We start from the raw sequence: 22810 nt of genomic DNA on the forward strand, positions 1-22810 counted from the left end.
ACAGTGTTCTATTTAGAATAAATCACAATTTAAAGTGGTAAATTATGATTTTGGAGATAATACATTATGATTTACAGTTTTAACTCTTTAGTATTAAATGATGATTTGAAGTTTTAAATTGGTGTTTTATTTAGAATTCATAAATTATTATATGAGGTTTTAAATTAGTGTTTTATTTAAAAATGAATAAATCGTTTAACATTTTTAAATATGTGTTCTAGATAAAATTAATAAATCATGATTTACCATTTTAAATGCGTGGTCTGTTTAAAAGTAAAGTAAATTATGATTCGAAGTGTTCTAGTTAGAAGTATTAAATAATTCACAGTTTAAAACAGTGTTTTCACTTAGAAAAAAATTAAACTCTAAACTCTAAACCTTAAATTATTCAGACACATTAGTTCATTATGTTGTTTGTCTATCTTCAGTTTTCAGGGCTTTACCTGCTGTCCTTCTTCATCATCATCCTGGGACTGGTCTTCTACTCATCCTCCTCTACCTACGTGGCACAAGATCCTCGCGTTTATAAACAGTTCCGCAACACGGGAAACGCTATCACAGACACGGCCACCATGGGGCCCCTGGAGCCTTCAGTGACCTATACGAGCCTGGGTCAGGAAATAGAGGAGGAGCCTCGCGTAAGAGTAGCCTGAAGGGGGCGTGGTCTCTCAAAACCAATCATCCACTGCCCGGCCAAACTGTCTGTAGAAAAACAAATGATAATGATCACTGAATGATGTAATCAACCACGTAGCAAACAAGTACACTGTGATCACGAACTGTCAATAGGTAGCAGCGACTTCTGTATATCTGAGATATCAGATCCATCATGTATAGAGATGATTTCACCTCATTGCCTCTTTCCCCACGGCAAATTAAGTGTTTAGAAGGATTCGTGCTGACTGTTTTGTCCAAGTGCTCAATTGTGAATGTTTTATTTTCTTATACGAGCACAAAGGGTTCACTGTATTTGAAAGCTTGACGTGGTCTGTTTCACTACAATTTCATGAATATTGTACATTTTAAATGAGATCTATCTGTCGACATCTCTGCAAAACTTCATTCTGAGTTTTACAATGCTGATTTGAGCCAGTGCCTTGCCATGTAATGTTACTGTGGGTTACATTAGCCAATGAGAAATCATGACTCAAAAACAGTGTCATCAGTACTGGACGTCATGTCATTATTGCATATTGTATTATCTGCTCAAAATTATAAATATTTCAATTTGTCAGTCTGAAATACGGGGGGGATTTTACACCTTTCTTTAACTGTTATACCATATACATTTTTTATATTTGTCATATTTTGTTTCAATTATGCCAAGAAAAAGGGAACATGCATTTGTATTAAATATAAAAGTCTGTGTAATAGCAATTGATTGTAAACTTGTAAACTATTTTACTGCACTTGTCTTTGTTTTAAAAGCAGTTTATCATCTTGTCTGGATAAAATCCAATACAATACATGTAAAGCTATTCTGAACCGATATCTGAATTTTGTTGAGTTTTATTTAATTTAATTTTTTCATTCTCAAGTTGTCATTTAAATATTGGAAATTCTTAATGTGTCTGACTTGCTTAAAATAAAGTATATTTGTCTTAAACTAAAAAAACATGAATGGACTGGGAAAAGTGTATTTGACATTGCAAAGCATTGATAACGTAATGGTGTAAACTACAATTTAAAAGGATAGTTCAACTAAAAATGTAAATTTTGTCATCATACCCACTCTCATGTATCTCCAAACCTATATGAACACACAGAAATTGTAAAAATGGTATCCAATCAGTTGACGGTAGCCATTAACTTCCATGGAAATCAAAGGATACCATCAACTTTGTTTTCTCACATTCTTTTAGATATCTTCTTTTGTGCTCAACAGAAGAAAGAAACTCATACATGTTTAGAACAACTTGAGGTTCAGTAAAAGATGCTACTAAAAGCATAAAAAAATCCCTACAATAGACAAAAATATTATATTGACCCCATGGAGAACTTCAGGTGCAGGACAACAGAAACATCAAAAGAAAAATTCACCTCTAACGCAGTAAATGTAATATTTTCAAGACAGAGCTTAGAATAAATTAGCATTAGAAACACTGAAAATAATACATGCATTATTTTGTCATGGCTGTTGGGAAACGAAGTGCTTAACTTATGAATATTTATTACGTAATGTTACAAGAATGGCTACCCACCCGATTGGCTTGGCGAATCAAACGCTTGTCGTGTGAATGTTAATTAGTTTAAGCAGATATTTTGCCATGCAACGTCGTTGTAACCTCATTTATATTCATGAGCAACTAGAGATTCATGTCAGGTGGTTTCATCCTAACCTTTAACACCTGAGAGGTGGCTGCAAACAGCGAGGTGACACCAGTACAGGTATGGCAGACCTCAGCGCGAGCTGGGAGCTTGGAATTATTAAATTCGCTCTTTATGCATGGTGCATACCTAAGCGAGTCGGTGTAGAATAGTGAATATTGTACTAAAAGTGAATCACGTTAGTTGAGTCATGCATCCAGCCTATCCGCTGGGCATGACGCTGAGCAAGTTATAGAGAAAATAAAAAAAAACATTTATAATATCTCATACATTTTAAGAATTTCAACAACGTCCTTGGGTCATTGTATGTGTGTCTCCAATGTAGTTGAATGTTCTGTCAGATAATCAGGTTAGGTAAAAAATGTTAGCCTGAATGCACTGTAAGTCGTTTTGGATAAGTGTCTGCTAAATGCATCCATTTAAATTTTTAATTCATATTTGAGAGCGAGATGCCTGATTCGTTCATAGACCCGTGGGAGTCGTTCATCGCTGCTGCATCGAGTCTCATTCAAGATGCACAAAATCCCAATACCTATAATTTATTCCTTAAATCAGTTGGAAATGATAGCTGATTATCAAGGGCGTAGAAGCACCTAACCCTGATTTTAACCCTAAAACAGATATTTCCTAAAAAGTTATCTCAAATCTGATTGGTTGATTGGAATGTTGTTCCAGGATCAACAAGGATGTTGATGCAGGAACATGTTGTACTTTGTGAAATCACGCTCACCATGCTGTATCATCTTGCATTGAAGCATCATGGTAGTGTCGCTGGTCAAATTTGTTTGCTAGATTGCTCTTTAGGAAGCTTAATTGCCAAATAAAAACCAATGTTGTTAATACTGTGATTAAATATTACCAAAAGAATATAATATATTATGCAATATATCACCTTTAACAGTCTGTATGTGCTGGAGTGAATCCAGTCAACTGCAATTTGTTCTCTGGCACTTTTGCGTTGCATTTAAACTCAGAAAAATGGCAAACAAGATTATGGTTGGCTCACTTCACCTGTACTGTATTGTCATCTTAAAAAAAAAAAGAAAAAAAAAAGAAAGAAAAACAGGGCACGCGGATGTCTGGGTGCTTTCATTGGTCTGGTTGACCTTTTTATGTTTTTACTGTATTCATTTCCTTTCCCCCTCTAAAAGTAATGGGATTTTTTTTTAAAAGATGTAGTAATCCAATTTATCGCACTGGTGAGTCACTTTAAACTGCTGTGATGGACCCTTGATGTGAAAGTTTCTAGTTCACCTTCAGTTCAGCCTCACCTGGCATTTCCTGTTTCTTTTAATACTCGTGTGTGTGTGTGTTTGTAAAAGGCCCATGTTCTATAGGCCTAGCTGTTACGGGGGGCAGGGTTTCATATTTTATTGAAGCAGCCCTGGGCACCGCCATTGGCTAGCAGACCCCCACCTGCTGTTAGCATTCCATTGACTCCCAATCATTTTGGCATCACTTTGACAGCGAATAAGTTTACATCTGAGGCGTTTAAAGACTCCATTTGTCCATTAATTATTTCTAAAGAATCACAAAAATGTATAAAAGGCTCCATTACCTTGTAGGCTACGATTGCGTCATAACCTGCTACTTTCTGTCGCACAGTAGAGAAATTACCATATGGACAGCTCGCAGGCAATCTTTTACCGTCTATGAGGCTATCGGGGAGACGTGGAGGCATGAAGTCAAGGGAGATAATTAATCAGAATACTTACCAAAATTATTCCTGTTCACGCTCGCCTTCTCTTGAAGATTCGGTGGGTGATTCAGATTTCTCTTGGCACAGCTATTAGAAGACTTACGATTGTCAGACAGGTTGCTCACGTGACATCTACGTCATCAAGCTCAGTTTGAGTCTGCGCAGTACGCCCGACCCCCAGGAAGTGCGTGCTTCTAATTGACTTCACTTGTCTCCGTTGAATCCAATGGGGTCGCTGTGTCCATTTCTTTTACTGTCTATGAGCTGTTAGCTTTGAATAGGATGTAGTGGATCCTTGTCAGTAGTGATCTAAAGGTCTTTCAAAACTTCTACCAGAAGTTTGAGTTCCTTCTGTAAGGTGTAATTGTGCAGATTTATTTATGATTGTATATCCATATTTGATTGCAGTGTTTCTTCCATATGAGATGTTTCTGCCTATTAGCTTTCGATCTGTAGTATTGTTGCTATTGACAACCATGTTATTGGTGATTTTAGAGCACACATAGCTGGAGACCATGTACCATTAGTACGTCCAGTGCAGGTTCCAGTGGCTCTTCACATATTGGTTGTTTCAAGCAGACTCCATACAACAAGCAGCTGCGATCTATCTTCCTGCAGCGGAAGAAGCACAGCAAGAGGAAGGTGGCCACGTGGGGTGAAACCCTGTGTGATGTGAGGTACCTGGCCTCCCTGCACCCCTCACCAAAGACTACTGGAGAGGCCGACTGGCCCCGGGAGAGGAGAGCCTCGATAAGTTATTTGGTTAAATAATTTAAAGATGATGAATACCTTTTAATAGTATGTATTTTGTATAACAAACAATGCATGCTGTTACATAATTAGCTACTTTATTATAATTTGCTTTAATAGCGCATTTTTTATTTTAGCTGTTTATTTTAATATAATGTTTAATATTATTTTGTATTATTATTTTTAGCGCTATAATGTGTTTTTGTTATTTTAGCGGTTTTATTTTTAAAAGCCTGTATTTTGTCAATCTTAATTTAGCTGTTATAATAGCATGTTTTGTTTATTTATTTTTTAATTCCTTTTTATGCTTTTGTAAAGCTGCTACACCCCCCCCCCCACCTTTGTTACTGACATTTGCAAAATCTATTATTGGTCAGCCTCTGTTGGAGAATTGGCTTGATCTGCAAACCCTTGAAGAGTCCAGCAAAACCTGCTGTATTTGATTGTGTTTTGTGTCTTCGCCGGTCTTGTGTCGTGCATCTTTCTTGAGGAACTATGATTGTACTAGTCTTTTGGCAGGAAAACCGTCTGCACATCAAATGTTGCTGTTCCAGTCTCTTGGAGTATCATCTCATGTTCTGATTCCACTTGTTCCTTTCCATCAGGAATCAGACTGTCGGAAACTACTTCTTCACGAGTCTCTCATGGCCTGGATCCTGGGACGCGACTGGGGCCGACTGAAGCATAGAAACGTATGTCTATGGAATACATGCAGGATGCTGATAAATATAAAAAAAATTGTTTACCATTGACATGAAGTCCTCTCTCCCAGGTGTGATGTTTGAAAAAATAAATTTGAACATGCTGTCTTTCCAGGGACTAACTTTTCTTCACACATGATTGTTCCCTGTTCTGTTCCAACTGATATCTCTTGTCCCCATCTAAAAAAAAACCAAATAAGTCCCTGAGAGGACGTGATCTTAAATATTCCAGCAGTGCTCATCTTCTGAATTTCATTAGCCAGGGAAAATGATTTCACAGGTCACGGCGTGAGCAGACGCTCCTATCTAATGGCTTCCTAAATGAATTATAGACGTATCGGTGCATGTCCCAGTCAATTACATCGCACGTCTGAACATACAGACTCTCCTGCCATTATATATGGTTTTATAACACATGTGACCATCCAAGGACACAGAAAAGTAAATGTCCTTTTTATTTTTCAACAAAAGTTAATGTAATCTGTTTGGTTTAATGGTTTTCATGTACGTGCTCTGAATAACCTGCATGCTTGATATTAGCATTTATTGTTTTACTTTAACTGGGATATCAGATTTTTTTCAGTTATTTGAAATGCTAATGGGACAGCCCTTTGTGTGGTGATTTTACATGATTTTTATTAGAATTTTGTTTGTTTAATATGCAAATTTGGTCCTGTTCCCTTACGCATGCACTTTTTCAGGAGCAAGGGCAGGTAGAATATTGCTTGCTGATGGAGTGATGTGTCATTGGCAGGTTTATGAAGACACACTGGAGAGTGTGTATCTTCTGCTGAGACGGGAGATGCAGGATACACTCATAGAGCACGAGCGCTTCTGGCAGGAAGCCCAAGTCCAGATGACCTGTGTCTGTACACTGGAGGAGACAGCTGCAAATTATGTCAACTGTAAAATGATTGAGACACTCCCCTACTAGAAGTCAGTCAGTCCTGCTTGAGTCTGTTCGATTACTGTCTGTCTCATTTTCTCAGTCTCCCAACGGATACAGAATAACTAGTTTATTTAATTCAATAATTAAACATTTATTTTACATGTGAGCTTAATTTCATTTATATATTTAAATACAAAGAAAATGTTTAATTTTTAAAAAACTTGCATTTATGCTGACATTATGCATTAACATTTAAAAATGTGGCATTTAAAAGTTAAAAGCGTAATATTTTATCTAAAATAACAAGAGCCGTACATTGAATTATGTATTTAAATACAAACTAAAATCTAACAATTTTTCTTAATCTAAAATAATGTTGGCTTAATTTAAGATTTATTTTTTATTTATTTTAGATTAATAAAATCTAGCAAGAAGTATAAAAATATTTTATTTAATAGTCTTTTTTTAATTTTAGCAAAAAATTTAACTCAAACTTAGTTTGTATTTAAATAAATAAAGATAATCCTATATTGAGCTAATGTTTAATTATTTTACTCCAAATTACAAAAAAAACATAAATTTTCTTAACTTTTTATTTATCTTTAAAAATGTATTTAGCTTAATTGTATAATAAAGATAACTTTATATTAATTATTTATATTAAAATAAACTATTTTACAAAACAAACAAATTTAAGCAGCCTAATTTTGTGCCGTGCTCATATTTATGGCGATTATAGTCTTCAGCTCATTGTGCACAAAACAACTGCTTTCTAAAGCTTATTTGATGAATCTGAACTGATGCAACATTTTTCTTAAATGAGGCTCTGTCACAATTCTGTTAGATTAGTCATACCCGTATTTGCTGGTACACATAGCAGCTTTGCTTTTAGCGTTCCCCAACTATTTTCAGGCTGTAAAATGTTGCTCTATTACTCAGATTGCTGTTGTTTCCATTAAAAACTAGCGGTGAAAGCGTTGAGCTTTAGCAGTGGTTGGCTTTCAGACTGGGTTTTGAAGCCTGGAGAGTGCACTGGGTGGAGATGCGAGCACCACTGGCAGCTTCAAACAAATAACCTGCAGTAACTTACGGCCTGAGAACTGCAGCCAGTTATCGATGATATCTTTTGAAGTGTATGGCGACTGATCTCAAAGAGCATGCACTGAACTCCACTCTAAAGTCTGCCTGATCCCACAGCATCAGAAAAGAGTAGAGTTAAGTGGGATGTTCCTTGAGGGCGATCATCTTACATTAGCATATGTGTGAGTGACTGAAGTGGGAAAGTGCTCACTTGAAGAAATGTTTTTTTTGTGATTCTTATACTGGACAATTAAACATTCATGCTATGGCATTTTAAAATCAAGGTTTTTTTTTTTTTTTTTTTGTATTTTCATGCAATGGCACTGTACATTTTATTTTTAGAAAAAAATTAATGTTATGGCCCTTATGCTTTTATTTATTTATTTTTTTTAACTATTATTAGTTTTAATTAGATTTTTTTTTGTGCAAGTAAAATGTTTGTAGTTATGTAGTGTAGCACTTCCCTCTGCTATCTGATTTCGTTGTCTAATTGGTCATTAGCGTTCAAACCATCAGTCCTTCTTGGCTGGTTTTAAGTTTCCACAAAAATCCACAATAGAGGAGCTGTGTGTCTGAGTGTGTGTTTGCATGTTAGCTGCACACAAATTGAGTTTTCTTAAGTGTTTTTTCTTCCTGGGTGTTTTGTTTGAAGCTGTAACAGTCATTATACAGGAGCAAATCTCAAGAGGCTGTGAAGATGAATGCCTCGTTGTTCAGAAGTGCTTGGAAAAATTATTTTCCCCCCAAAAGCGATTACATTGTTTTTGGTTTTTAATTCTCATGGTGGCCTATTATTAAAGGTTGTCTTATTTCCCAAGCTATTGAAAAGAACAAATATTAGACTTGTCTTGCGTTGTGTAGCTGCTTTGATGATGGTTTTCCAGCTCATGCATATGTTTTTTTGTTTTTGTTTTTTTTATGTTATTTATTTTTTAAAGGCTTTATCTGGTGTCTGGTAATACGGTATACCTGGATCATGTGCAAGGTTTCTTGTGTAGAAAGAGGCTGATCTGGGATTGGATTTACCTGGAGGAGAGCGGCTGGACAAGACAGTTGCTGCCTGAATCGCTCTACACACTGCTGGAGTTTGACACCAAGATCTCTCAAGGTGGGTTCAGCTAACATGTGAAAGAGCCTGAATCGATCTAATGACTGCAGAACAACTGTACGTAATCCAGTTCCTCAGTGGCTTATATTGTGATTAATCCTTCATATTCAATTTGTAAGCTTTGCCAATGCTTTGTAGTCTTCTGAGACCCTCAGGTCTAGTCTTTTGCTGCGTTTAGTGTATTTCTGCTCTTATTAGATCCTCTCATTAACATCTTGTTTTTAGCTGATGCTGTCTTATTAAATCCTACTTGTCAAGTTCTATTTTTATTCAGCAGATTTTTGTCTGTGTTGGTGTTGATCCAGTCCTCTGTGAGAAGTCAGGACCACACAACGTCCATGGAACTTGTATTAAAGGATCTCTCATATCAAATCATCTTACAAGTTTCATGTAGATGCCTGTTTTAATAATTGCAAATTTTGTCCAATTTGTGATCGACTAATGCAATGTAATAAAAGGAAATGACTTGCACAATTTTTTTAAATGACCCAATTGTTAAAAAAAGAATTTAGATTGTTAATATATAAAATGAAATAACAATAACTTACTTTTTCCTTTATAAAAAAAAAAAAAAACATTTAATAAAATAATATAGAATTATATAGAAATACCATAGCATGGGGGAAAAATACTTATTGCATTTTATTTTCATGCTGTGGCATTTTAAGATTTATGTGCGTATTTTTTTTTTTTTTGCAATTGTGCAAATTTTTTACCTTTTTAAATTGTGTATTGTGTATATCGGTCACCTTGCTGTCTACATATTGAATCTGAACTGGCAATTTAAAAGAATAAATGAATAACTTAAGATTTGTTTGTTTTCTGATGGTCACCTTCATAGCCTTGATGTGTGTTTTGTTTAAACAGTGAGTTTACACGGGCACTGTCTGACGGCGAAGCTCAGTCGACTCGTGTGGCTGTACCTGAACTCTGGGCAGGGGCTCTAACTGGAGGCGCTGAAGGGAATGCTGCTGCAGTCCGCTCGGGCCAGTCTCAGCCATCTCAACACTCTTCAGGTCAGTCAAGGGCCTGCGGCCTAGACCTCATACACTCGGCCAAACCTTTGGTGTTTTAACTGACAGTACTTTTTTTTTTAAACCATTCTTTTGACCATTTCACTTATACAATTGTAAAAAAAAAAAAACTTACATTTGAGTGTAAAACCTACTGTATATTGAGTTAATAAAACCAATTTTTCTAAGTTTTATTATTAGCAAAAATATTAAAGAAACCAATGTAGAAAAATACTTTATTTGACATTTGTACAAATTAAAAGCAGTTTACAAAATGGAAAAATAGTTAATACTTTGTACATAAATAGACCTTTGGCATTTGTAAAATCTAGCTGGAAAATGAAAAGCTTAATAATTCAAAGACTGATGAGAAATTCAAACCAACCAGTGGCTTTCAGTGCGCAGTGAGTGGGTCATGTCAATCAGTGCACATTTCTTTTCTATTCATATATACACAAGTCGGCACGCTAGCAGCGATCACACTGTACAGCACCACATACATTCTCCATCAGGTTATGAGCAGCTCTCTGCCTGAGAATAAATATGCATTGCTTGTGAATATGGCTTAGCTCATCTGCACCTTTATGAAATAAACTTCATGACTTTGCCAGTTATGGAAAATACCCTTCGATTTCATCCTGTGGTTCTGCTGCATAGATTTGTAAAGGCACAGAATAATATTACATATCTGAAGATAAATGCTGGTTAACGTGAGAAGGTTGCATAGCGCAGCATACATCTAATTATTTACCTTAATCTATTACCTTCTTTAAATAAAAATAAATTCTAAACCTAAGCACGAACACAAGGTATTATGAGCACATAATGACAAAACCTCCATTTTAAATTCAAAACATGCTTAATATACTTTAAATACAATGGGAGTACAGTCACAATAAATAAGCACTATATAGACGCTTGTACTGTAAATATCTTAAACATTCGTCACCTTGGTGCAAATATGTACGCAAAGCTTGACATGACTGCATCGCTGCAAACCTTGACATGACTGCAAACCATTCAGGTCAAGAACAACGAATAAAAGAAACTATTAAAATACCTGAGTGCACAAGTTTTGCATTGATTTCATCCATATTCCTAAATTTAACAAGGAATACAGGTCCTTCTCAAAAAATTAGCATATTGTGATAAAGTTCATTATTTTCCATAATGTAATGATAAAAATTAAACTTTCATATATTTTAGATTCATTGCACACCAACTGAAATATTTCCGGTCTTTTATTGTTTTAATACTGATGATTTTGGCATACAGCTCATGAAAACCCAAAATTCCTATCTCAAAAAATTAGCATATCATGAAAAGGTTCTCTAAACGAGCTATTAACCTAATCATCTGAATCAACTAATTAACTCTAAACACCTGCAAAAGATTCCTGAGGCTTTTAAAAACTCCCAGCCTGGTTCATTACTCAAAACCGCAATCATGGGTAAGACTGCTGTCCAGAAGGCCATCATTGACACCCTCAAGCGAGAGGGTAAGACACAGAAAGAAATTTCTGAACAAATAGGCTGTTCCCAGAGTGCTGTATCAAGGCACCTCAGTGGGAAGTCTGTGGGAAGGAAAAAGTGTGGCAAAAAACGCTGCACAATGAGAAGAGGTGACTGGACCCTGAGGAAGATTGTGGAGAAAGACCGATTCCATACCTTGGGGGACCTGCAGAAGCAGTGGACTGAGTCTGGAGTAGAAACATCCAGAGCCACCGTGCACAGGCGTGTGCAGGAAATGGGTACAGGTGCCAAAACCACTGGTAAATGGTTTACTGACCATGGTATTACTGTGCTCAATTGGCCTGCCAACTCTCCTGACCTGAACCCCATAGAGAATCTGTGGGATATTGTGAAGAGAAAGTTGAGAGATGCAAGACCCAACACTCTGGATGAGCTTAAGGCCGCTATCGAAGCATCCTGGGCCTCCATAACACCTCAGCAGTGCCACAGGCTGATTGCCTCCATGCCACGCCGCATTGAAGCAGTCATTTCTGCAAAAGGATTCCTGACCAAGTATTGAGTGCATAACTGAACATAATTATTTGAAGGTTGATTTTTTTTGTATTAAAAACACTTTTCTTTTATTGGTCGGATGAAATATGCTAATTTTTTGAGACAGGCATTTTGGGTTTTCATGAGCTGTATGCCAAAATCATCAGTATTAAAACAATAAAAGACCTGAAATATTTCAGTTGGTGTGCAATGATTCTAAAATATATGAAAGTTTAATTTTTACCATTACATTATGGAAAATAATGAACTTTATGACAATATGCAAATTTTTTGAGAAGGACCTGTATATGTATTATCTGGAGTATATAAAATGTCATAAGCGTGTTAGGAAGTAACAGAAGGTGCAGAACATTCCGTTTCCTGTCTGCCTTTGGAACTCAACCTGTGCAACTTGCTCTGAACTGAACTGTGCCGCAGCATTAAAAAAAGCAGCTCATATTTTATTCTAATTAAAAATAGTTAATCGGTGTCCTGAATAGATTAACCTGGATTCCTCTGCTGTCATTAATTCTGAAATGGAACATTGTTAGCTTCTTTGGAACTTCAAATAAACTAAACTGCAAAAAAGACGACAAACCAAAAACTCAGATGAGGTGCAGGATGTTGGAGATGAAGGACCTTTCAAATGCTGCTGTTTCTCCCGTTTTTTTTTTTCGATGTAGAGGGTCGACCTGCGACCTGTAGCTGTTGGGTAAAGAACGGATAAGCTTCTTTGGGTAAAATAAAAAAACCACTGACATCCATGAAGTTTGGAGGTACACAAACAGGAACACAAGGCACTTTAGGACACCAGTTGCTCAAAGACGACTGACAGGAACAGTGTGAGGAACTCAACCTCAAACAGTCTCAATAAATACATGAAAACATTCAAACGCCTTAAATTCAATGTCCACAAGAAAAAACAAGAAACTTGTAAAGAGGTCCTTGTAAACTGGATTCACAGCTTGGTCAAACCTTTAGTAGTCAGAAAGACCTTGTTTGTTTGCATCAGGTTGACTTTATTTTCCCTTTATGAGCTCTGAGAGCGCCGTCTGTCCTGACGAGCTGGAAATGGAAGCCTCATTGCGTCACACAGTTTTCACCCATGTCCTGTGCGTAACGGTCTGAGATGAGCGTCCTCAGCTCGTCAATGTCTTTCCTCAGCTGGCACACCTCCACCAGCTTGGCCCGCAAGCCGTCCTCCATCAGCGGCTTCTCGCTCTCCTCCGCCGAGCAGCTCATAGCTGGGGAAAAAAAATGTGTGTCACAAATGGAAATTTTCTTTCTATTGGCTGATATATGACTTTATATGGGTACTTTATCTGGTGCTGCAATTATAAAGTGCATTTATTCTTAATTATGAAAATGTTAATGTCACACATCATGTTTCACATTATATTAGCAAAGCTAAATGGGAGAAGTCAAACTAATTAAACATTCATTAAAATTATGATGATACTTGCTGTCCAAAAGTCTGAGGTTAGTAAGATTGTGTAATGTTTTTGAAAGAAATCTCATGTGCTCATCAAGGCTACATTCATGTAATCATAAATATATAATAATGAAACAATTACAATTGTTTCCTATTTGAATGTATTTTATTCCAGTGATCAAAGCTGAATTTTCAGCATCATTACTCCAGTCTTCAGAGTCACATGATCCTTCAGAAATCATTCTGATATGCTGATCTGCTTCTTAAAAAAACGTATCAATTATTAATATTTTTGTGGAAACTTTTGAATGAATAGAATTTTTGATGAATAGAAAGTTTAAAAGAACAGCATTAATTTAAAGTATAAATCTTTAGTTATAAATAATAAGATGTCTTCACTGTTCTAATTTACACCAATAATTTAAAAACACTGCTGAATGTAATCTTACGCAAATCTTAAAGCAATATCAGTTTTTCAAACTGTACATTTTAATGTTGTGATGTATAATTCGACTTGCAACATTTAAACCAAAAGAAAAAACATTTAGATATGAAGTGAGCACTACAATATTTAATTGAAATGAGTAATAATGCATTAATTAATTAATAATACTAAAAGTGCAATATAAATTTTCGAGAGACTAGAGATGCACAGAATTATAATTTGTATAATATTTTATCTAAAGTCAAACAAGTTTACTAATAATGCAAATAAACAGAGAATATTAGAGACTACTTTAAAAAGATGATGTGTTGCAAAGGCAAGAGTTTTCTATGTTATGCATGAGTGTTTACATTTGATGCCAAGCAGCAGGGCCAGGTTGGGCTCTTTGCCTTGAGCTCTCTGTGTGAGGACACTGCACAGGCCCTTCAGATCCAGCAGACACAAGGACATCTCCTTCAACAGGGGCCCGGGGCTCACATTCAGCGTCTCCTCGTCTGCCTGTCTTTGGTTCTGTGGAGATAAAAATACAGAAAGAAAAACCCTTTTACACACTCGCAGCAGGGTGAACCAGGACAGAGCCTTTCAAGTGAACGTTCAGAGTTTAATTTTAAATTGTGGAAGTACAAAGAAGCCCCGGTTTGTCACATTTGCCACTGGAGATTTGAGAGAATGGTTATTTTCACCTTCAAATGCTATTACGGACACAAAGAATGTGTTATTGCAGCATTTTACACTGCAGTGTGATTTTTGAAACAAATCATATTGCCAAAGCTTGTCAAATTTCCTAAAAGCCTATTAATTACATTCACAACCAAAAGACACTAACTACGTTACAAAAACTAAAAAATGTAAATCAAAGAATAACACAAACGCTACATCTGAAATCACATGCTGATTTCACTACTACTGCACCACTGTTCAAAAGTTTAGAGAGAGAATGTGAAAAGACAACTAAAATATGAAATTAAGTTTAAATATGAATAATACTAAAAGTAATGAATTGACTAGGGATGCCCAGAATTTTTATATCTTAATATCTAATTCACAGCCAAACAGAATTACAAAATATGAAAAAAAATATTGAGAATGTGCTGTGCTGCTAAAACTACAGTAGGTAAGATAATTTAATTAATATTTCAATAATTCAGGATGAAGGATGCATTAAATTGGCAAAAACACTATAATTTTACAATATATATATATATATATATTATTAAAAAAAGCTGTTCTTTTGAACTTTTGTATTACAGAATCCAGAAAAAAAAGATTATGGTTTCCACAAAAATATTAAACCATATGTTTATACAGTATATATAATAAGACGAAATGAATAAATATTTTCAAATGGAATATATTAAAATACAAATTTTTACTGTAATTTTTTTTTTTACTGTATTTTAAAATATGAATAAATGTAGACTTGGTGAGCATAAGACTATAAAATGCTTATCGACCGCAGACTTTTCTGTGTTCTTTACACAAATGCTAGAAAAACCCATTTGTCAATGGAGATTTGTTTAATTCATTATAAAATATAAACATACCGAAAAATGTTAGGAATGTTTTGTTAAACTACTCTTATGTAACAGCTGCTTGGAAATGAAATACGTCTTGTTTAAGGTTCCAGGTTCTGTGGTTTTAAAAGCAGTTGTGAACTGTATGACGAGGGAACCAAACACGCATCCTTAACATGGGATCTTGTATACTTGGTAATCAAACTTTACAATACTCGGCGGGTTTCGCATGAGAAGGCAAGTAAGAGCATCTCTGCTAATAATCTGGTTTCTCTGTGGCAGCGGTGTGATGCGGCTGTATCACGCATGACTGCGGCTCTCTGCTCTCCCTCACCTTGAGACGGCGTGGTGAAAAATGATGTCCTGAATTCTAACAAGGGCCGGTTGGGTTATTCATGACTCGACTGCCATGGAAAAGCAGGGCAAGAAATTTAATAGCACAAAAATGAGCCTTCAAAAAAGATTTTAACTTGCGTTACTAGGCTTTTCTGTATCATTTAGGATGAAAAAACCTCAGCGGCACTTTAGAGTCTCTTTGTGGGTGGTTTGGAGTGTCATACCTGCTGAAGAGTTTTGGAGAGGGTTTCAAGTTCCTCCTCACATTCCAAGAGCTGCTTGCGGAGCTCCTGTGTGATTCCCCTCTCCCTCTGCAACTTCTTATCCAGGGTCTGCAAGAGGACAAAAGAGCGTTTAGTGTCTTAAGCAAGCATGCTGCTCTGATTGCACAATTTAAAATAATCATCAATGTTCAAGACACCACCTCATCCATCCGATCCAAATCAGGATGTTTATCCTAAAGCTTCCACTACAAAAGGTAGAATATAACGTCTTACCGACATATCTAGAGTGAGTTTGTCAATCTGCTGATTCTGATTGCCGATCAGCTGAAACAAAAGGAATCACAGAGTGAATCATCTCACATGACTTTGGTTTAATACTGTTTAAAGTGTGTGTCTTTTGTATTAAAACATTCTACCTAGACAACATTCTGTATTAGCCAAAAATCTGGAAACAATTCCAGATTATCTAAAAAATGGTTTAATTTAAATGCTTGAAATTAGTCTTGTAGTCAAACATATACAGAATTGTACATATATGTATGTTTGTGTGTGTGCAAAAAAGAAACATTTTAATTCAAATTGTGTGATTTGAATGCACAAAGGAGGAAAAGCAGCCAAAATGGTTTCCAAAATTCCTTAAGGGATGCCTTTAAAATGAAGTGAAATGCAATAAAATAATGTGTTTGAAGTGTTATTTCAGAATTTTATGCCGCAGTGTGGGAAGAACTTTGGACTGTAACATTGATAAAAAAATTTAAAAAAAGTTTTGATTTGCTCATCAGTTTTTGGTCCCTTCCATTGATTCATTTCAATTTCTGGTTACTTCCATTATTTCATAGTTTTTATAACCTCAATAATGTTCTAAAAGGTGGGATATATTTAATAATATAGAATTGTTTCCAAACATTTAGCCAGTTTTCGTTTTAGAACTACACAATTTTAAATTGTATTATTTCACAATATCACTGCTTGTGCTGTATTTGCGTGAGCATTATTATTAAAATCCAAACTTTTGACCAGTAGTTTACAAGTTCTGTATTTAGTGTAAAAATGCAATCTCCCAGAGATTTTTTAATTATAATGTACTATAAGACATCCAAGACAGAGACATCTGGAGATAAAAGCAGGAATGATTACAATAATGTATTTTTAAGCATCATTAGGTGCATCATGGGAGATCAGTACCAGGCTGTTTTGGCTCTGTTGTTCTAGCAGGTCATTGTTTTCCCTTTCCAGCTGCTTCAGGTCCAGCATGGGCAGCCGTACTCCATCCTCCAAGCACTTCTCCACTTTCTCTTGTAGGCTACAAAGAGAAGTTTTATCATTGGTTCAGTAAAATGAAACAAGGCACAGAGAGAAATCCTAACAGATCCTCATTATTTATATCAAAGCAGCTGTGGCCTTCCATTATTTTTTCAGTCCGAGCGGATGATTGGCCTGATTTCATTCCCATGTTTACGGCAGTTTTTCTATGTTTTAATAAGAGTACTGGGCACTTTGATCTTCAGCTCACTTAACAAGGACTGCGCACTTTATATTTAAGAAGTGGCTTTCAGAAAGGAAGCAAATCAAAAGCAATGCTTCTGGCTGTGAGCTCGTCTCAACAGAGTGAGTGTGTAAGTGCAGTACCTTTGAACAGCAGCCATGAGCTCTATCTCCCGCTTGGATTGGGTCTCAATGAGGGCATCTTTCTCCCGCAGCATGGCTCGGTTTTCCTCCTGGGTTCTCTCTAGCTGGGCGATGGTATCCTCCAAAGCCTGCTTCTTCCTCTGCACTTCCTGCAACTGAGACGCCACAACACAGACAGAGAGGAGTACAGTAATGCTACTACACACCACTTTAAAGACGTTTATAATCACCATTTTCTAATGTTTACTCAAATGTGAAATTTCATTTCATTGAGTAAATTTCATGGCCGTGATCAGAATTTTTTTTTAAATTGGTTTAATTAGGTACATAAATTTAATTGAGAAGAAAAGATGACACCACTTGTTTTCAGAAACAAGTGAATAATTAGTAAAATAGCAAATTAGTATATTTTATTTATGTGTTTATTTCACTTCTTAAAAAAAAAGCTACTTGTTAATTGGCTTTTATCCAAAGCGACTTACAATGCATTCATGCTAACATTGTTAGCCTAACATGTTCCATGGGAATCGAACCCACAACCTTCTGCGCTGCTAACACAATGCACTACCACTGAGCCACAGGAACACTATAATAGTAAATAGCAATAGCAAAACTATTTGACAATGAACTAGGAAAAACAAGTAAGATTGTGACTGTCACATGAGCAGCTGTTTGCACTGATCTGTTAGCAGAACGCCATGGGGACTGACACTGATGTTGGTTTAGCACTGAATGGAGACGTTAATTATGCCCTGATTAACAGATCTAAGATCACTTTGGATATTTGGGGCTGACAATCAGATTTAAGGTTGAACAGGATGGTGATAAACTAGGAAAAAGTGACATTTGAGTTATCAGCAAAAAACAAAACCCTGTTAAACCAGGCTAACATATGGCTAGTTTTGCAGTTAAAGCTGGAGGACGGCCCGTACCTGCTGAGCCTGCGTCTGGACCTCGTCCAGTGAGGGCAGGTCTGCCAGGTACTTCTCCAGCGTCTCAATGCGCTGCTGCTTCTCCTGATTCTGTTCCTGTTCACGCTGGCACTTCTTCTTCAGACTGCTGATGTAGCGGTCACGTGTTTTCATCTGGACCCAAAACACATCTTGTTACTCATTTACCAAGTGCTTTACGTACGCACAAATTTGTGTGTGAAATCTGTACAAACGTTTTCACAAGCAAATCTCAATTCACCAATAACTTTATGAACTTTACAATTATGAAAAAGGTTCAAACAACTGAAACCACACATACGCCAAAATCACATGCGTTGGATGGCCTGTATAATAATAATAATAATATGATGTTGTTTTTGAGAAAATATCTGAGGAAAAAAAATTTAGAATAAAAAAACAAAAAAAAACCATTCACCGATAACTCTCCTGCTAAAATTTGTTGTTCGAACTGAAACCACATGTATGTCAAAATCACATAAATAAATACTAATCTACGTCACATTTTTTCTAAGAACATTTCTGAAAAGTGTAAATACTTACATAACAATAAAAACATAAAATCCATGAATGTGACATTAATTCTTTCTATCTGAAATCGTGAGATTAATTGTAAATGTTTTATTTCTAGTTTTTAACTGTAAGAAATAAATATGCATATTTAAAAAAAAATCAACAACGACAAACAAACAGACACTGAATAGTACAATTTAGTAATATTTTTTAAATTATTTATTTTATTGTTGTCAATATCATATAATATTTCTCACATAGCATAATGTACAGCTGGCTAATGAGAGGTCTGTAATCTAAAGTTTTGATGGTTTGGGTGAATTTTATGCAAATAACTAACTTCAGGCATGAGGTCGCTGCAAATTCATTATAGTTAAACGAAGTAAGTTGTTCTGTGCATACAAATCCAAAATAATCCATGCAATTATTCAAATATTTAGTACTACACATAATGCTCATTCACATGTCTTAAATGAAAAGTTCTCACTTTCTCCTCCAGTTTCTTGATATCTTCAGTGTATTTCTGTGTGTTTTGTTTGAGAAATTCGCTGAGGTGGATGACCTCCAGCTCTGCCGCAGCTAGTTTCCGGCCCAGCTCTCCGTTCTCACAGCGCAGGGGACTCACGCGCTCTGGCATCGTGGATTTCGGACTCAGGCTGGATACCGGACTGTCATATGGAGAGTCCTAAATAGTGGAAAGAGGCATCAGCGGTAGGTAAGTGACCTTTTTACTGCCATTAGGAAAGTATTTTGCCTGATTTGTTTCAAGGAGACATACCTTAGCTTTGAGCAGATATGAGTCATCATAGCGCCCCCTGTGGTTTTGGAGGACTTGTTGCGCCCTTAACTCATTTTCCCTGATCCTTGCATGAAGTTGGAGGATTTGCTGCTTTTGCCTAGAAATCGCAAATCAGTAAGACATTGGCATTCACAGTCTGGTGCACAGCGCTGCTTCAGAGCACTTCTCTGGGGTTGCATGCATAGAAGTGGTTTTAAAATCAAGCACACTGAAAAATTCCGTTTGAGAGAAGGACATGCTCGCTGGAGGCTGCTGCTGTGAACTACTTTCGGAAGAAATGTTTTTACACTTGTAATGACATTTTAAAGTATGGTTATCACACTTGGTTTGGATATTTTCTGCCCTTGAGCAAAATAAGAGAGTGTGTGGTTAAACATTACTAGATTTAGTCCAGCATACTAAAATACCAGCAAAATCAGAGAACTGATTGCAAAGTTAAAGGTGCTGCAAGCTATTTGTTGGGAAAATGTCCCTTTTTCCTGACGGAAATCACTGAATTAGATGTTCTGAAAGATACCTGTCTGTGATAAAATACAAATTAAAAAAGTAAAATAATAATAATAACATATTCCAAGAATATGTTATATCTGAAATAAATAAATAAATAATTATTTAATACACATCTAATAATAATGTAAGAGGAAACAAGTTTAAAAATATAACTATAGCATAATAATAATAATATTATTATTAATAATTAATAAATGTGACATTTCAGAGAAAATGTCTGAGTGTATAATACAAAAAATGCTAATAATATTAATACATTTTTTAAAAACAACAATAACAAATAAACATATTTTTTGGGGGCTTTAGTACAATGGCAACATAAAAAGCTAATTATTTTGTTGTCTTTATAATTTCACAATTTATAATTTCTCACAGTCTTTACACATGGAAAATATATACCTGTGTTTATATTTTATGGCTAAACCAATCTGAAGCCTCTGAGATGCTTTCTACCTGTCAATCACTTGGCATGTTCACAGAGGAGTCCATATTTGTGAAACGGGAAGCTGAGAGTGTGATTGTTCCTAAAGATTATTCAGGTTTAATGCCATATTCACTTTCATAAACAATCGGCAACAAGTCTTTTTCTATTTTGCTCCTCTCTCAAACTTTACTTTGTAGGGCAGGGTTTTGGAAAAAGAGGGGTGTGACTAAATCTGGCAGGAGGTCCTCAAACATTGCTTAGGGACCCTTAAAAAAAAAAGAACAAAAATGTAAACGGGTGAGCAAAACTGTCATGTGATTGTGGAAGCCTGAGCAAAAGCAGACTGATGGCCAGCTAAAAGCATTCTCAAGCGTTTCCTCATGTGTAATTCTTGGCAGAGATATTCATTACGTTTGTGTCTGAACACAGACAGTGTCCGTCTGCTCTGTGGCACTGCCCCGTCTGTCAGAGCTCACCTAAAGCAAAGCAACACTATGGGTGACGGCGTGATACTAAAATTACAACTGCTCAAGGTCACAGCAGTCACTACAGGGTCACAGCCCTGAACACAGCCAACGTCGTGTTAAATTAATGAGGCATCTGCCTCCTCCTCAGAAACAGGAGCTAATGGCAAACCTCTAAAAACAGATGAATCCATTACTCTGTTTACGTGGGAGGTCAGTATAGGTCTGTTTGACGAGAAATTATGTGCAGAAGCAGTGGCACAGCCTTTTTTGGCTAGGGTGAGTGATTTTTTTTTTAATTGTTAGACTATCTATACATGCATAATTTTTAACCCCATTTGAATAAATATTTACCTAAAACAGTCTTATTCTTTGCGCACAACTGAACACTAAAAATGTCTTTGTTTTCTCACCGGTCAATCTCCAGTTCTCTCTGCCTCAGGAGTCCCTCCTTAATCTTTACCAAGGTATTGACAGGGAGAGACGTTCCACCCAGCATCTGCATGAAACAACAATTATAGCATTAGAAATCCTCATCTGGTAAACACGCAGGGTCAGGATAGCGTGTACTTATGGTAAGCACACTGTAATTAGCATACTCTGTCATCATAATAACCATCGGCAACAAAGCCAGTGAAGAACTCCAGGGGGATTTTAAAGGTCTCTTTCCGCCTCGAGGATGACAGCGAGTCTTTGGGCTACCGAATCCAATTATGCATTTGTTTATAACTTTACTTGCATGGTTCTTCTGAAGAACTGCGTGACTCCCTGAAAGTATGTGATCTGAATGACAAATAAATGTAATAAAACATCCATATCCAATATCCATTTAGAATTTTTAGGTTATGGAAAACAACAGCCACACATATAACATGTAGGTGCTCCATAGCTCTCAAGTCAGTATGTACACAATCTTCAGCAGTGCATGCTTGAGTGAAGGGTGACAGGTCATGGCTCTTTAACACAAAGATCATTAGGGCACTAAATGAGCACATTGCTAATGGTCCACTGATGTGCTATCAGAGTGCTGAAAGAACCCAATTAAGAGCTCACTGATGATGTCACAGTTCACACTAAATACACAGACATGAACTCTATAACACACTACAGCACAATTATTTTTATGATCCATATTGTATATATGGGAGATTGGGGTTAGTGTGTCACCTCTTTAATGTGAAACAAAATTTTCTTCCTAAATCTTCCTAAATATTTGGAAAAAAAAATCTTTTATAAAAAACACAACAACTATATAATTTATATAAAATACAAATATATAAAACTAAAAAAAAATAAAAATAATATATATATATATATATATATATATATATATATATACATACACACACACACACAAAAAACATTTTAATAATAAATATTTAACAAATATTTTAGTCACTACTAATATTGATATATCATGATAAAAAATAATATTAATAAATAAAAATATTTTTCCTAAAAATATAATTGCTACTTTATTGATATAATATAAATAGATCTATATTCAGGATTTGCATGTTTTTCGTAATGAAATTAGTTAATAATTTTAAATGAACTATTTAATTTCAGAAATGTATTTTCAAATGAACTACAATAATTACAATTATTTGTTTTATTAATCATTTATTTTTTTTAAACCTATACTTTCATTTTAGTTTAGAAACTGTAAAATCGTTTACATATTATTTTCTTTAATGTCAAATTATACTTATTTGAATTATTTGAATTTCATATTTTCAAATTTGTTAAATCATTTACAATTAATATAAATTAAATTATTCCCTTTTTTACTTTAATCATAAGATGCCTCCAGAGTCATTCGTTATTGATTCTTTAAAATCCCAAAAAACTCTTCAGAACCAAAACAACTCTTATGAGTCCTGCCCTTGTGCACTGGATACTGGATGTGGAATGGTGCATTTTATCCACAGAGACCAATGGCTGCCGTCCACTAGACTATGCATTCAAGGAGCAACAGCAGATGCCAATCACACAACCA

General features: G+C 35.7%; 2 protein-coding genes across 3 annotated transcripts in view; one reads left to right on the forward strand and one right to left on the reverse strand.

Moving 5' to 3' along the window:
• The window catches only part of LOC132092197 (solute carrier family 35 member F1-like), an 87188-nt gene extending 85699 nt beyond the window's left edge, over window positions 1–1489 (forward strand). Inside the window, exon 8 of the mRNA XM_059498329.1 lies at window positions 429–1489. Coding sequence (XP_059354312.1) covers window positions 429–653 — 225 coding nt within the window. The 3' untranslated portion in view covers window positions 654–1489. The remainder of the gene's footprint in view (window positions 1–428) is intronic.
• An 11066-nt stretch (window positions 1490–12555) lies between these two features.
• The window catches only part of LOC132092202 (centrosomal protein of 85 kDa-like), a 60461-nt gene continuing 50206 nt past the window's right edge, over window positions 12556–22810 (reverse strand). For both annotated transcript variants that reach the window (XM_059498349.1, XM_059498348.1), the window contains exons 4-13: window positions 21225–21310; window positions 19393–19510; window positions 19102–19299; window positions 18084–18236; window positions 17152–17306; window positions 16708–16825; window positions 15796–15846; window positions 15523–15630; window positions 13799–13958; window positions 12556–12815 (exon numbers count right to left, since the gene is read on the reverse strand). In XM_059498349.1, the coding sequence (XP_059354332.1) occupies window positions 12652–12815; window positions 13799–13958; window positions 15523–15630; window positions 15796–15846; window positions 16708–16825; window positions 17152–17306; window positions 18084–18236; window positions 19102–19299; window positions 19393–19510; window positions 21225–21310 (1311 nt within the window). In that variant the 3' untranslated portion in view covers window positions 12556–12651. The remainder of the gene's footprint in view (window positions 12816–13798; window positions 13959–15522; window positions 15631–15795; window positions 15847–16707; window positions 16826–17151; window positions 17307–18083; window positions 18237–19101; window positions 19300–19392; window positions 19511–21224; window positions 21311–22810) is intronic.

This window comes from Carassius carassius, chromosome 18 (assembly GCF_963082965.1).
Source record: "Carassius carassius chromosome 18, fCarCar2.1, whole genome shotgun sequence".
Classification (NCBI taxonomy): domain Eukaryota; kingdom Metazoa; phylum Chordata; class Actinopteri; order Cypriniformes; family Cyprinidae; genus Carassius; species Carassius carassius.